The sequence below is a fragment of the Bufo gargarizans genome, chromosome 8, assembly GCF_014858855.1.
Source record: "Bufo gargarizans isolate SCDJY-AF-19 chromosome 8, ASM1485885v1, whole genome shotgun sequence".
NCBI classification, from domain to species: domain Eukaryota; kingdom Metazoa; phylum Chordata; class Amphibia; order Anura; family Bufonidae; genus Bufo; species Bufo gargarizans.
The window spans coordinates 3,111,117-3,127,455 of record NC_058087.1 but is presented as its reverse complement, the minus strand read 5'-3'; the positions used below and the strand labels follow the sequence as shown (position 1 = coordinate 3,127,455).

General features: G+C 42.2%; 1 protein-coding gene across 1 annotated transcript in view; it reads right to left on the bottom strand.

Annotated features, from left to right (window-relative positions):
- Positions 1 to 2,218: 2,218 nt before the first annotated feature.
- RND3 (Rho family GTPase 3) overlaps positions 2,219 to 16,339 on the bottom strand; it is a 28,512-nt gene continuing 14,391 nt past the window's right edge. Inside the window, exons 3-5 of the mRNA XM_044303734.1 lie at positions 7,984 to 8,093; positions 5,756 to 5,890; positions 2,219 to 4,001 (exon numbers count right to left, since the gene is read on the bottom strand). Of these exons, the coding sequence (XP_044159669.1) occupies positions 3,750 to 4,001; positions 5,756 to 5,890; positions 7,984 to 8,093 (497 nt within the window). The 3' untranslated portion in view covers positions 2,219 to 3,749. The remainder of the gene's footprint in view (positions 4,002 to 5,755; positions 5,891 to 7,983; positions 8,094 to 16,339) is intronic.

Sequence of the window (16,339 nt, the reverse complement as noted above, 5' to 3'; positions counted from 1 at the left end):
TATTACAGTCTCATCAGCGCCCTATTATTGCCGTATTATGTAGCGCACTTATTGTTCTGTGCCATCTTCTCCTGCCATCTCATCTCCTGCTCCTCTCAGGATCTGTAGATATTGCTTACAGGCTACAGAAGGATTCTAGCCTAGAAGTAATGAAAGATGTGTTCCTGCCACGACTTTGTAATGGATGGGTTGTGTAAATTGAGCCCTTGGTCTCGTCTACTCAGAACTGAAAAATCCTTGTCTGACAGTGCATCACAATGAGAAGTGAAAATCTGTATACGTGGGTGCGGTACCCTATTGTGGGGTTACTTACAAATTGTTTGCCGTTTAAGGTTTGTCATGTTATTAAAGGTAATTTTAAGCTCCGTGTACCCAGTGTGGTAATGTATGGAAGTGACAGAGTTAATCAATTCTGGCACAGCTCCTACAAGAAGCTTGGGTGTGGATCCTAGATCCGTCACTTGCTGAATCTAGAGGGTTCCAGCAAGTAGAGGAAGCAAATCCATGTGCTCCATTCCTCACGGGACTGAACTAAAGCCTCAGAGACTCACTGATGTCTGCATGATCTACAGAAAGCATGGAACTCAAATCAGCAGCAGGTTCGGGGAGAGCAAGGAGCTCTCGACATTGATGGTATTGCCAAAGGGGCCCTGTATCGTGGCCGATTAGAGTGGAGAGGTGGCTGCACACGCATGCCCCTCTCCCCTCACTTCTATAGGATTTCAGAAATTACTGTGTACGGCCTCATGCACTCGACCGTAGTTTGGTCTGCACCTGATCCATTTTTTGAGGATCACACACGGACCCATTCATTTCAGTGGGGTCACAAAAAATGAGGGCAGCACACATCTGCATCCATGTGGCCATTTTGCAAATTATAGAACATGTCCTATTCTTGTTTGTTTTGTGGACAAGAGTAGCCAGTATGCAGAATGCATACAGCCGGTATCAGTATTATGTGGATCCGCGATTTGCAGGCCGCATAATGGAAACGGTCGTGTGCAAGAGGCCTCATCGCCATTTGCTAAGTTTGGAATTCCCATAGAAGTGAAAGGAGAGAGACGTGCACGTGCAGCCACCTCTCCATTCACAGTGCCCGCAAGACGCCCTATGAAAATAGAATGAGGTGGCGACTGATTGGTTCCACTGATGGCTTGCCAAAACAGCTGTTCATTGGGGGTGCCAAGTGATGGATATCCCCACTGATATTGATGACCTATCATGAGCATAGGCCATCAGTATGTAGGTTGTGAAAAGCCTCTTTAAATGTGGAGTGCCATTTCAAGCTGGTTCTGCCTGGCAGGTTGGTAGGAGAAGGCAGAACTTAAAGGACGTGTTCTTTTCAACCTAAGTAACTACAGTGATAGCAATGAGCAACAAGGACATCTTTCCTGGAGCCATTTGAGGCCCATTGCGTCAGTTATACCTTTTCTTGAGTATAGGAATAGTTTCCTCCATTCAGGAATAGACAGTCTGGTTTTGATGGCCTATTTTCAAATCTCCTACTTAAAGGGAGTCTGTCAGCCCCCAAAACTGCTAAGAGGATTATATAGGTGACTGGGAAAGCAATGCAGATATAACCAGAGTGATGGCCATGCAGGAGGCATGATCGATGTTTTCATCCTCCCTATGCAGTGACCAGAAGTGGCCAGGAGGTAGGGTCCTCATGTTCTGTGTCTTGGGCTTTCTACACCGATTATTTCCCACCCACTCTCCTCTAGGTGACAGCTCTAGTGTCCAATCAAGAAATTTTCAATGTAGAGAGCCCAGGGGACCGAACATCAACAGAACACTTCCTGGGCACTTGTGTTCACTGCGCCAGGAAGAATGCACGCATCAATTACTTGATCATGCAACCATCTCTATAGGCATGTCTGTGCCAGGCTTTCCTACCTAAATAGTGCTGCTAGCAGTTGAGTCCTCAAACTTGCTGACAGCACTATATATTCTTAGATGACCATCAGACATACCTGAATTGACTCCTTTTGTATCTTTCGCTCTCTGAAGAACCCAACAGACCTGTGCATTATATGGACAAACCAATGACTTGAATGGGCACCAATGTAATACCTCATTATTCCTGTGGTGGCACTGACGAGTACTTACTGCCAGGTTAACTCCTCCCACAGAATACAGATGATCAATGAGATTTGACCTCATGATATACTTATTATCAGAGGACCTTTCTAAAAAAAAAAATTGGACAACTAGAAATGGATTTACCTTAATGAAACCTTTATTACATAAAGGAAAAACGTAATAAATACAGCAGAGACATTTACAAATCAAACATACAAAGTGACAGACACTGGAAAAAAATAAAAAATAACGCTGTCCAGTTTTAAGACCGTTATAACTTATCTTGGTTGTTGCGATACCTAAATACAGAGTAAGCACTTGCTAGCTATTGTGTTGTAATACTGCCCAAAGCACGTACTTGCATTACTGAAAGCCTACTGCAGTGTTTAATATTGGAACCTAGTGGAGGAGGACAGGAGTAGGATCCATCATTGGACATTCCAGGCCTAACCTCTGGGAAAATGTCTGGAATGTCGGGTTTTCTCGTGCTGTTGTACAGATGTGACACAGTGCTTGTCTACACATGAAACAAGAGTGTTTTATGGTCATAACACAGATTTGGTCGCTTCAAAAAATGAAGCCATTAATGGAGAAAATGCTTGCACTCAACAAGCAACAGTCGGCAAGATATGTACTAGCTGAAATTTTTGTTTATGTGACCAGACCTCCCCCAGGAAAAGCTTTGAAGACTAAATTCTAACAAGGCCATCTCTATATTTTCATCTGCATCCCGAACTGAAGGGACTTAAGTCTAACCCTTTCCTTAGCAGAATGCTCAAACATCATGGCTGACAAGAATCTAATGAAAGCTTTTGGGATATATGCAATAGTAGATATATTTTCCTATGTAAACATGTACATTTTTTTGGGAAAAAATAAAAACAGATCATAGTCAATGATGTCAGAAGTTGACTGCTAACGTGTTAACTTCCAAAGACCTTTTGGAGCCAGTGATACTTCAAGTCACCGACCCTCTAACTGAACGTCTTAAGCATCCTCGAGCTTCATTTTTACAGAATGGAACTGATGCGTTTCATTGCCTGGTTCATTCCCAGTTTAAATAACAGCTATTCATATCTTTTTATTTTTTTAAGGAAAAAAACAAACTACTATGACTTTAAAAAGCTAGGTCATAAAAAAGTACCATGAACTATCTAGGCCTATATTAATTAGCTGTGCAAGAAGATTATAGAATTTTGGGGAAAAAAAAACTTTCCGAACACCCCAATCAATCCTTGCTGCATTGGTCTACAGGTCCTCTTGCGAAGAACTTTTAGAGATGGTGGATCAAAAGGATCATTCTTCAAGAGTGCAAACGGCGGCACTATAGTCAACGCGAGTACTTTGAGAACTTTAGAACTTTTTGGCTATAGATACAGGGAACTGAACTTTGAGACGAAGGTTCTTTTTTTTTTTTCTAGGAGATGAAGACAATTTTCTCTTCCACCATCAACATCTTTTAAATCGCTTCCTATTTTTGTGTGAAACTTCTTTCCAAAAGTTTCCAACTTTCTTCCTCTGCGCGGTCAACATGCTGCATCCTTAAGTACCAAATAGAATTTGAAAAAAATCCTTAACAGCTCTGGTTTACCAACAGAATCTAACACTTTGGCAGTGACCTTCATCGAGCATTCAACCAAATCCTCATTTCACTCCATCACTAAGACCCCTCACATTATACTGCAACTCTTGGCTTTGTCCTTTCTCAAGTCAGTGGAAACGGCGGTCAGTTCCGGTCTGCTAGGCATGTGTGAAATTCTTTTTGTGGTTCTCTGTGTTTTATTCCTTTTGAGATTTTTGTTAGATTTATTTACACATGCCAGGGTTGCGACATGGAAAATGTCCCTTACGCTGTTCTCAGACTGTAGGGCTGAACATTCTATATAAGTGGCTGCTCCAATTTGCTTGGCCATATTAGCACCCTGTGAAGATAAAGAAAACAACAAGTTAGGAAACAGGACTACCAAATATTTGCCAAAACAATGAGGGACTCAAAATGTTGTCTACTGGAACCATTTAGCCACCAATCAACCTTACTGTAGCTACTTAAAAAACATAATTATACAACTTTTTGTATTGAGAGGGTCATAATCGGGAGATCTAGGAAAAGCTAGAGCAAATGACTGTCTAAATTACCAGCTTTGAGCAATTTTGGAAAATCTGTCCATGATTGGGTTCCTCCTGTACTGGCATTGCATAGAAAGTCCAAAGATGGCCATATGTCTATCTGAAAGTCACTATACTTCTAGCTAACATACGTTCAGTAGAAGACAGAGCAAACTGAATAACACATGACTGCAGTACCATATCTTATCATACACAGGGTTTGTTTAAAGCTTTGTATTGGAGCCGTAAGCACAAAACGCCATTTCGGTTCTCAAAAATGTCTTGGTTAAAATTTTCTGATACATACGCTAGGGTACTAAGGAGGTTGTCAAAGTGTACATACCCTTTAAGACAATGGGCTCACATCCATTAGTCATTTTTTGGCATAAACAGAGCCTTAAGAAGTCAATTTGTGCAAAGCCGCCAAAATTTGACACTTTTTGCATTGTGCTTGCCAAAAAAAATTGAAAAACTGGCTTGTTTTTTGGAGAGGAGTGTGTGGCTTAAAACTTTTAGACCTTTAGCCCTATGCCTTATTAGAAATGTTATTTTCTAACCCTAGGACAGTTCAAAAGTTGTCAAATTTATTGAGTGGTGCAAAATAATTTTGGCACAGTTCAGTACAGCAGCGTTTTCCTTTCTGGTATTGAGATCCATCAGAGCATCTCGAAACCGGAGGAAAACGCTTCAGTTTTGACCCTATTCATTGTCAATGGGGAAAAATGGAACGGAACAGAGTGGACCAGAATGCATTCCGTTCCGTTGCATCTTTTTTGAGTACGTTATGGGATACTGAGCAAGATGGATCTCCATGAAACACAATGTAAGTCAACGGTGCAGGATCCGTTTTTTTCATCTTGTTCATTTGGGAGCTAATACAACCGGATCCGTTCTGAACAGATGCAGATGGTTTTATTATAAACAGGATGCGTTTTTTGCTGATCCCCTGACGGATCCAGCAAAAACGCAAATGTGAAAGTAGCCTTAGACATCTGTAATTTCATTAATGTGACGTCATGAAATTATGACATCACCACGCACCAAAGGTGAGGGAAAAAAAAAAATTGTACTAATCTAGGTGTCTTACAATAACGTTTATACGAACACTAATAAAAGGTTTTCTAACTCAAGGATGACAATGAATACGCAGTGACCCTTAGCCATAGATGGCACTTATGTAACTCGCTAGTTATATAACATTCACATGAGCAGAAGCCTCGTTCCCGAGTCACATTCCAGGAGGCCTCCCTGAATTGTACATAGCCCGAGAATCCAGCCAGATGATAATTGCACAGCATAAGACCTTCATCAGGCCTGACTTATGTGAAGGCCTGACGGATTTAGATAGCATATTGTGATAAATCTTAACTACCATACACAGAAGTCAGAAAGCATGTAATTAGTGGAGATTGCATTATCTATAATAAGCTATCTCGTGGGAACAGGGAAACCAGGCGTAGACAAAATAAAAGTCTAAAATCTAAAACCACGAGAAATTCATATATAAAAACTAAATAAATAAAAAGATTTAATAAATGATTTCATGGCGGGAGTTTTGTAGAAAACGTACCTGATCGTAAGAGACCGGTGTCTGTCTGTGATTGGACAGTTCCACCAGCGTCGTGAGGTCTGTACGCAGATCAGATTTACATCCAACCAGCAGCATTTTGGTGTTGGGACAAAATTCCTGAATTTCACCTTTCCACTACAAGAAGACATATTAAAAAAATGGACATAAATTCCCATGTAAATGTGCATGCAGGCAATTCAAGTACATAAATAATAATTATTCATAAAAACTTCAAATAATAAAATTTTCTATGGTCATCATACTATTAAAGGCAACGAGTACCTTTGGGGCAATCATTTTAGTATTTCATTAAAAGTTTTCACCCTTTAGTCTCTAGCCTACTCAGGATAGATCATCAATATCTGATTGGTGGAGGCCCAACGACCGGCACACCTGCCATCAGCCATGTGGCCTATGTGCAGCTTAGTTCTATTCAAGTGAATGGGCCTAGGATGCAATACCAAGCACAGCCACTATATGATATATGGCACTGTGCTCGGTACGGCTACTTTCACACTTGCATTGTTGTTTTCCAGTATTGAGGATCTCAATACCGGAAAAAAAACATTTCTGTTTAGTCCTCGTGCATTCTGAATAGAAAAAGATCCGTTCAGGACGCATCAGGATGTCTTCCATTCCGGCAGCATTCCGTTTTGTAAATCGGACACAAAACCGCTGCAAGCCGCGTCCAGTTATCGAAACGGAACAAAACGTATCAGTCACTAAAAAACAATGCAAGTCAATGGTGATGGATATTTTTTTTTTAGGATTGTTTTTTCTTTTCGGTTTTGATTTCACACAACCACATCCTAACGGAACGGATGCTTCCTGGTGTGCAAATTCAAAACGGATCCGTTTAATTCCGGTATTTAGATCCTCTGCCGTCTCTATGCTGGAATTAACAACGCAAGTGTGAAAGTAGCCTAACCTGGGATAAACACGTCTTTCTTAAGATAAAAATAAATAAAAAATAAGATATCATAAGGGCAGAGTAGATAGACCGGGTGGTCTTTTCCTGCTGTCAAATCTTCTAAGTTTCTTTGACAACATCTGTATTACAATACGACACAACTGTTAAAAATTCAGATTTTTTTTTAATTATATATATATTCGTATTATAAACAATGTCAACTTGTCCGAGCGGACACAGGACGATAGTCCCAGCGAAAACAGGCCATATGTCTATAAAAGTGCAAGAATTGGGTAAAAGGTAACTTATAGCAAAATGCAGTTACATAAACTGCAACGTAAAGAAACAGGAATGACATGATCTGAACCATGCATGCCAGGACAATGACAAGCTGAAGAACACGTGAACGCAAGGAACCACAGAGTACGTCAAGAGCAGAACACGCTGTCAAAGAAATGACTTCATATCCGTGGGACACCAAGACATGACATGGTTAACAAAGCATGAACAGGTGCCTATTTCATAACCTATGGCATAACCGATACTGCAGTCATGGGAGAGCCCTAAATAAAGGAGTTGTATTGGAAAAACATGGCTGTATTTTTTCAGAAATTGTGCCACAGGTTGTATCTGGCATTGCAGCCCAATTCCATTATAGTGGCAGTTCCACTTGTGGTACAGTTCTTGGAAGGAAGCATCCCCTGTACAAAAAATTATCAGGGTCTTTAAATGAACCTAACAATGCAATGGTGTTGATTTTTTATTTTTACATTTTTTGTAACTTTTTTTTCTCACAGTGTATCATGAAGCATGAAAAATGTGGCAATCCCCATTTTCCACGCCTGATGCCCACAGGCATTCATGAGGAGTTTTGTTTGCCTTTCCAGATTCATGGAGAACAATTACAGGATGTTATACAACGAGTGGGAGCATACGGGAAAAAAATAAAAAAAGGCAACTTGCCCTTTCCCACCCAAAAAACTTTTCGGGAAGGGCTATTCAAGAAGCATGGCAATAGCCATACGGATGGTGCTACCATTTGTCTTGCGTCTGCTGGCTTCTTCCAAGTGGATGAGATATTTAGTAAGCGTTTATGTGATGGATGCTTTAAAGACTGAACACAAATTAGTGGATACAAGAATTCACCCGCCGGCTCTTATTCATCAAGTGAAAAAAAATAATAATAATCACTTGAATTTAACACGCATTTTTTTACTGCATGAAAATGGACAATTAAGGAATGGAAAAAATGATGACTTGCAAATGAGCGTTCTCTCACTGCTGACAGACCACATGCTCTGCAAAAAGGCACTCTTACCTTCTTAAGAACGCTGTCGAGTGTCTCGGGGCGGCTGATGTCAAAACATATTAGGACAGCATCGGAATCTGGATATGAGAGTGGACGGACGTTGTCATAATAAGGAGAACCTGAGAAGAGGAAGAATATTCGTGTTATGATAACAGTGGGCAAGGTGAAAAAATTCTTAGATTTAAAAAAAAAAAAAAAAAAAAAAAAAAAAAAAAGTAATTTTTTTTAGCTTATCAGGATTTTCTAGTATTTTGATATTGTTGGCCCATCAATACCAGATGGTGGGGGTCAGCTCTTGGGGAGTAGTTCCAGCACCGGAAGCACCGGATCTATAAAGCTTACATTTACTGCAGGGAGCAGCTCTATCCACTACGTAAGGGCTCATGCACGCAAACGTATTTTTTGCCTGCATCCGATCCACTTTTTTGGCAGGTTGGATGCGGACCCATTCACGTCAACATCCATATGTCCATTCCGTGGCATCTTCAAAAATGTACATGTTATGTTCTTGTCCGCTTTGCAGACATGGATAGGACTGTTCTATTATGGGCCGAACATTCCGTTCCGCAAAATGTTGGGAATGCACATGGCCGATTTCCGTGCTTTGCAGAACCGCAAAAACGGCTATGGCCATGTGCATGAGCCCTAATGGAAAGAGTTATTTAGTTCTGGAGCCAATCTGATATTGATGACCTATCCTGAAGCCACAAAACACTAGACAACCCCAAAGGGGTGGTCTCAAGATATAAATGTATAACCTATCCACAGCATAAGAAATCAGTGTCTGAATGGTAGGGATCTGACCACTAGGACCCCATGATCATGAGGGTCCTGTATACCCCCATATAAAGAGCAGTGGTTGAGCATGCATGCTGCCGCTCCATTCCTTGCTATGGGACTGCCAAAGAGAAGAGCCATGGGTTATCTCTGGCAGTCCCAAAGAGATGATTGGAGAGGCAGCACACATGATTGGCCACCAATGCAAATCGTACCGATGCTTCTCGTTTCTGTTTATTTGATGTTGCAAAAACGACGTTCCTCCCCAAATGCAAGTGCCCATGCCTTCTGGAGCAGTTAGCTCTCCTCCCATGTTTCACTCTAAGCCAGCCCAGTGCCCCTAGGTCACAGACTTTGATCCTTGAAATCCAACGCCAGGCTCGCGTCACGGACTCTTCTCCGTGAACTGCCGGGCCAGCCCAACAGTGACGGCACCTGATTTTAAGGATCAGAGTCCGTGACGTAACGGCACTTGCCTGGCTTAAAGTGAAACATGGTAGGAGATAATTGCAGTCTCTGGAGGACATGGGCACTTGAATGATCTGTCTTAAGTAGGTGACAGACTCCCTTTAAGGCTCCTTTCACACTAGCGTTCGCTGGTCCGCTCGTGAGCTCCGTTTGAAGGAGCTCACGAGCGGACCCGAACGCAGCCGTCCAGCCCTGATGCAGTCTGAATGGAGCGGATCCGCTCAGACTGCATCAGTCTGGCGGCGTTCAGCCTCCGCTCCGCTCGCCTCCGCACGGACAGGCGGACAGCTGAACGCTGCTTGCAGCGTTCGGGTGTCCGCCTGGCCGTGCGGATCCGTGCCAGACTTACAATGTAAGTCAATGGGGACGGATCCGTTTGAAGATGCCACAATGTGGCTCAATCTTCAAGCGGATCCGTCCCCCATTGACTTTACATTGAAAGTCTGGACGGATCCGTCCGAGGCTATTTTCACACTTAGCTTTTTTTTTGTCATTTTAATGCAGACGGATCCGTTCTGAACGGAGCCTCAGCCTGCATTATTATGAGCGGATCCGTTCAGAACGGATCCGCCCGAACGCTAGTGTGAAAGTAGCCTAATATGGCGGGACACAGGAGCTCAATTCTCAATAAATAATATATATTTTTTTTTTTCATTTTTGTTGATACCAACAAAGGGGAGTCCGTATTCTGGGGTACGATTTTCTGCACATTTTATGCCCACCAAAATTTTCAGATGCTGAGTATTTTTTGAAAATTTTGGAAGGTAAAATTGAAAAAAAAAAAAAAAAAAAAATGTATAATATATCGGAAAAAAATGTATCCAGACGCCAGCTTGTTCGTTAACTTGACCAGCAATATGAGTGGGTTTGAGTTCTCTGAGGATCATGTAATGGAAGAAGCACAAGTACATGTAAGCCGTCTGCCCTTGAAATACTACACGAAGCCGCTTGTAGAGAGAAGATCCTGGTGATCTCACCCCGGAACATTCTTCACATGTTTACTTTGTTCTGTTTCACATTACATTAAACAAGTGACAGCAGAAGATTGTTTCTGGATCTGTAACAATTATTTAAAAAACTGTGATACACAATGTTCTTGGCACATGAACTCTATAAACTGCCCTCCAACACACACACACACACACACACACTTAATATTACACAGTGTTTGGTGCTTAGTGAGGAATTTTACATATAAAAGGCTTGGACGTTGCAGTTCTCCAGCTGTTGTGAAAAAACCGTCTTATCACGCTCTTCCACCAATGTCATGTTCTTGGAGAATTAAACTTTTGCATGCCTCATTTATTTAGCTAGACATTCTGTAAGAGCCATGCTATTGAATGAGATACCCTGGCCATAATCTCATTCAGGCTGCAGGGATTTGCTAAGTGTAGACACATGGTTCGAATCGTTGCGTAGACCAACAGTGGTCTTCAACCTGTGGCTTTCCAGTTGTGACTAAACATGCTGGAGGTTTCAGTTTGGAGAACCATGTGTCAGGAACCATTGCCTTTAAAGAATACAAACCAAACTATGCAAGTTCTAATAATTTATTTTTCTCCCAATTCAGGTTTCACAACTCAACGGCTCAACGGTCAAAGACCCCATCATGTTGGGTAGGTGTCCTGCAGCGGAACAGGCTTCATAAAGCAGAAAGTTCATTTAGAATAAATAATATCAAAGTGAAATAATTCTTTACTAATAAAAACTATGTAAAAAAAACAAAAAAAACATGCCAGCAAAGTGGGCTTATGGTCGGCACAGTTTATTTCTAGCACCTAGACCATGGCTTCCAAACCAACCAGCATGTGCATGGAGGTTGTATGTTCTTCCCATGATTGTGAAAGATTTATGGTATATAGGTACTGTAATTTGCTCACACTACAAAATGCTAACATCATAAAGGGGTTGTCATATTAGGGCATATGGGCTGAACACCCCTCTGTTAACCAGAGAACCCTAAAAAGTGGCTTGCAATCTGTAGAATTTGGTTCCACTATGGGTGCCATGTAGTCCCACATTTCTCCTGCAGTGACCACAGTAGGAATGAGAAGTGCAGAAGTTTTTATTGCTGGATCCATGTCAATCAGCTGATCACCAGCAAGTTTTGCTTAGGGGTAAGATTTTGATCAGGGGCATGGGCCCTGGTGCAAGGGTTCAGCTTGGGCCCCCCTTCCCTCAGTGCTTTGTGTAAAGCGTCAGGGAGGAACTTGATCTTCATGCTACATGAGGCAAAAATTGAAATGACAACCCCACCCAACGGTAAATTCTTGACCTAACCCCTTCCCTCCAGCCAGAGGTGTAACTTGACCAGCATGCACTTTCCATAATACTGGTGTCTTCTTATGTGGCACAAGGGTCTTTGGGCCTCCTCAGGCTCCTGGGCCCAGTAGCAACTGCTACCTCTGCACCCCCTATAGTAACGCCCATGCTAGAAATTGAGCACAATGATGATTTTTTTTCTGGCAAAGTGTTGCTTCCAGCCACAAGGCCCAAGTTTTGCTTACTTCCAGACCCACGGGACATACAGATGTAGCAAGGGCCAACATCAGTGGATTAATGCATTTTTCCCCGACAGTCTACTTTAAGCTTTGGAAGCTTTGCCCATTGTCAAACTAAGTCAGTGTGATAAGCTTGGAATTACTTTAACGCTTGCTAGATCTGGAGTTAGACACTAACGGATAATCATCGAAAGTGATGATGGAACATGCTGGATCTCATCTAAGAGAGATAAAGCATGTCTCCGACGTAATGGTTGTCATATGAGCTAACCTGGATAGCGCACTCATGGCTGCCAGATTCGGCCATGTGAAAAGGCAGTGAAATCTCATACTCTATTTACTGGTAATCAACTTAATCCCAGCTTACACTTCAAAGGGAGCCATGCGAAACGGCTGCTCACCTTGTAGGCATTACGCAACACGCTCATCCTCGAAACATGATGTGATTCAACTGTGAAGGAAAATAAATGCCATGTGTGATTTTCTCAAACCTCGCCCATAGGCAGCTACTCCTAGCTCACATACCTGCCGTGTGAAATCACCGCAGCTTCATCCAATACACCATATATGTCCATAAACTGCACCCAAGACACCGGTGGCATAAACCAGTCTATTTGTCACGCTGATGTCTAAGCATTCACAGAGCTCTTAAAATTCCTTTTATGACATTGGTTGAAAAGTCTTCAGGTTATATATGTACTCAAAGGTTTTATAAGGAAGGATATGGGACCCCCTCCCTGACTTGTGGTGCTTCTCAAGAGGGTAATTACGGAAGGACAGCGGGATTACGAGTTCCTCTTTCCTAGCTACAGTCAATGGAGATTTATTTTTAATTACTTGTAAAATAAAAATTCTTGGTTTAGGTTTCATCATTTAATGGTTACATTAATACATAATAACGCACATGTGTCAACTTTCCTCATTTTGAGACCGGCCGGTAACATTTACTGGGTCTTTGAAAAAAAAAATCAATTTTGTAAATATAAAACTTAATCTTAAAATCATGTCATCATTAAAAGGGATACTCCGGTTGTAACAACTCATCCCCCATCCACAGGATAGGTCTCATCAGTGAAGGCTAACCTCCAGCACTCCAGCTGTGGTGAAACTACAACTCCCAGCATGTTCTATTCATTTCTATGGAGTTCTGAGAACAGCCTAGCAAGTGTACATCTTGGGAGTCGTAGTTTTACCACAGCTGAAGTGCCGGAGGTTAGCCATCACAGGGATAGGATATCACTGTTAGATCAGCGGTTTCCCACTGATCATGAGAACGGGGACCCCTGAAATGAATGGAGTATCAGGTTGGGCATGCGCATGCTTGACCTGCAACTCCATTTATCTTGGGTGTCCCCGTTCTCGTGATTAGTGGAGCTCCATATACCATATAGCTTCAAAAAGCAGAGGAACAATGAGTCTTGATACAACACAGGGAGGTCTGTATGCGTGTGGCTCCCAGTTCACCCCCCACTGAGTCCAGTGACTTAAATGGGCTGAGATGCAGTACCAGTCACAGCCACTAGCTTAGATGTCGCTGTCTCGGGTACAACTATGGACGAGCTGCCGCCCTCAGCTCTTTGTTACGCTGATTGATGGTGGTCTAAGTCAGTTACCCCCATGATCATAACCAAAAGCAATGACTAGATGTTCCAGGATTTTAGGGCTACACCGGACAGATGCCCCTTGCAAAGAGCTCAGCTACATAGCGCATCATCGCTCTGACTGCAGGAGGAAGGAGAATTATATTCACATAATAATTACACTCTAAATCAAAATATTTATGAAAATCTGTGTTAAAAATATAGCTGAGAATTCTGTAAATCGTTACTATTCCAATGGAATAAAAAGGTTCTCAAGAACCGACATAAAACAAGATGAATAAGTCATAAACCTGCAACGTATAGTTATACCGCCTGACCGCCCTTGGTTGCATTCTTTGGTAGGAGGAGATATCCATAATATATACTGTATCTACCAAGTGTGAATCTAGAGCAGCATCAAGGCTCCCCATGTGTACAGCAGGGCCCTCGAGAGACCTGAATCTCATTTTTCATACTCTCTACCAGCACGTACGACTAATGTGACTGGTGATAGGACCCTGAAGAATCCCTGCTTGCGCCCTGTAGGAATGGCAGCCACAGGCGAGGAAAGATTTGCGGCCCATCAATCATCCTGACTGAGCGATTATCTTGTAAGGCCTGAATTTTATTAAGAAACGGGGCGGCTGTTAAAGCCACTGGCAAGAAAAAGGAAGGCGCGTTGAACAGAAAAAACAAAAAAATAAATTAAAATGATATGAAAATATGCAACAAAAAGAAAATTATGTGCATATAAGGGACTCCTAAATTTGACTTAAAATAGGGTCATTAAATCATAAAAAAGTTATAAATAAATATATAAAAAACACTGAAAAAACTACCATCACTTCAGTAGCTCTTTGGGGGGGGGGGTCCCTCATCCAGGACCAGTACCAATGAGCCAGGCGAGAGAAAAGCCATAAAGAGCAACTCTGTATATGGAAGACCCCACACATCCTTGTATTTCACCGACAGTCAGTGGATTTCAATGGGCACCATGTAATGCTTCAATTACCCTCTGGAGGCGCTGCAGGGAAACTGAACACTGCCAGGTTTCCCTCAGAGATTATGGCTGATCGCTATGAAAGCAGCAGCGGGATACCCTGTGATCAGCTTATTTTCGGGGGCATCTAACAAAAACAACCCTTTACTATATATGAGTGTGCAGCCATTCACACGCCTCCATAGTATACGAGACATCACTGCTGAAGGGATTCAGTTGCACCAGTGGCATGGTGCAGCTGGGGGAAAAGAAACAGAACCAGCGTGGAACGGCAGGGGAGAAAAATGGTGAACATTACTTATTTTATCACACTCACAATTAAGGTTTAATTTAACTCGGAAAATCCCTTTAATTCATTTTCAGTTCAGGGTCACACAATCCCTTTAAGGGCAAGTCCAAACGTGGGGGGGGGGGGGGGGGGAAGGTTTACACAACAGATCTCGGTGCAAAACTCTGCCTGTTTTGCATGCAGATTTCGCTGTGGGCTCGCTATGGATTTCACCCCTGCTATAGTAAAAGTAGCTAAAGCTGTAGGAAAAAAAAATCCAAAAGAATGAGCATGCTAAAAATAGGAAAATCTGCACATGTGCACAGTATGTTCACGAGATCTGCAGATTTACCTTCGCATGCGAAATCAGCCCTGATGTTAACATTTCTACTGACCACAAGAACATCTTTCGAGAACCGGCTGCTGCCGGTTTCTAAGGAAAAAATAAATAAATATCAGTATTGCCTAATAATTGCTTGAAAAAAAAACAGGAACATGACTTCCATGTTTGCACAGAAGCGGCTCCCATCCCATTGGCAGATTTCCAGAGACAGCTAAAAAATGTTCTTACAGCAGTTTACAAATATTGGTGAAAACACGTAAAAGAGTTTACAGGACACATTTAGAGATCCCACCACGCGGTCAGGCCGCTGAGACCACCCGGCCATAGTAATGCCTGCCACATATTTATGATGTGTGGAAATTTAGAGGGGTATTTCCATCTTTTTGGCATACTGCTAGCATCTGCCATCACTTTATAATCTGCAGGGGTTTGACTTCTGGAAACCGCACCAAACACTGGTGTAGCGCTGCGCCCCATTTTGAGTTTGCCCTAACCAGCAGAGTTCCCAATCTCCCAGCGGTGCAGCGTTCACTTTAACAGGATTGTGCTGCAGTTCCCTTTGGAAAAACAAAAACAAACAAAAAAAACTCTGATTTAGCACTGCTGCCCTTCAGCGTCAGGATCAGTGAATTTCCCATAGGCTGGGTCTCCTTTTCCAGGCTGTAGTCTCAGGCTGGGTCTCCATTTCCAGGCTGTAGTCTCAGGCTGGGTCTCCACTGATCATGAAGTGATGGCATATCCTACTGATATGCCATCACTTTATAAGATCCTAATACCCTTTCACAGGAGTGTTCCTATGAAATACGCTCATCACCACCGGAAACTCCACCGATCAGTAGAAGTTCTCCAGGTCACTTGTTCTCCTCACCCCCATGATCTCAGCGAGGAGGGGTTGGCATGCGCCAGCACCCTGCTACTCCATTCATAGTCAACAGGAGCGGCAGAAACAGTTTGGGGCTACAGTATAACCCCTAAAATTGTAATCACTGTAGGCAAATTGGGACCCCCCCCCCACTCCCTACCGTTCCAAAAGAAGAAATGAAAAGGAAAAAATATACATAGGAACAATTAAGGTTTTTTAATGAAACAATAACCGGTCCATATCAGTGGCCTTGTAAGTAATTACAAATTTATGAATCCCTATTCAGAGCGGTTTGTTTTATTTTATTTTTGCAATTTTTCTTTTTGTTATTATTTCTTTTAAAACATCAGGAATTCCAATTGGTTGTGCATCTATGATATAAAACAAAACAAGAAAAAATAAAAAAACAAGTACAAAAAGCATGAACTTATTAACAGACTGGTAGAGATGGGATGAGAACCCTGCAATCTACAAAGGAAGAGGGATGAGACAGTAGGTGAGGGTAAAAGCTGCTCATCTGGCCGTGGGGGCAGCAGGATCACTGCCGGTGGAAGGTTTTCCTGAAG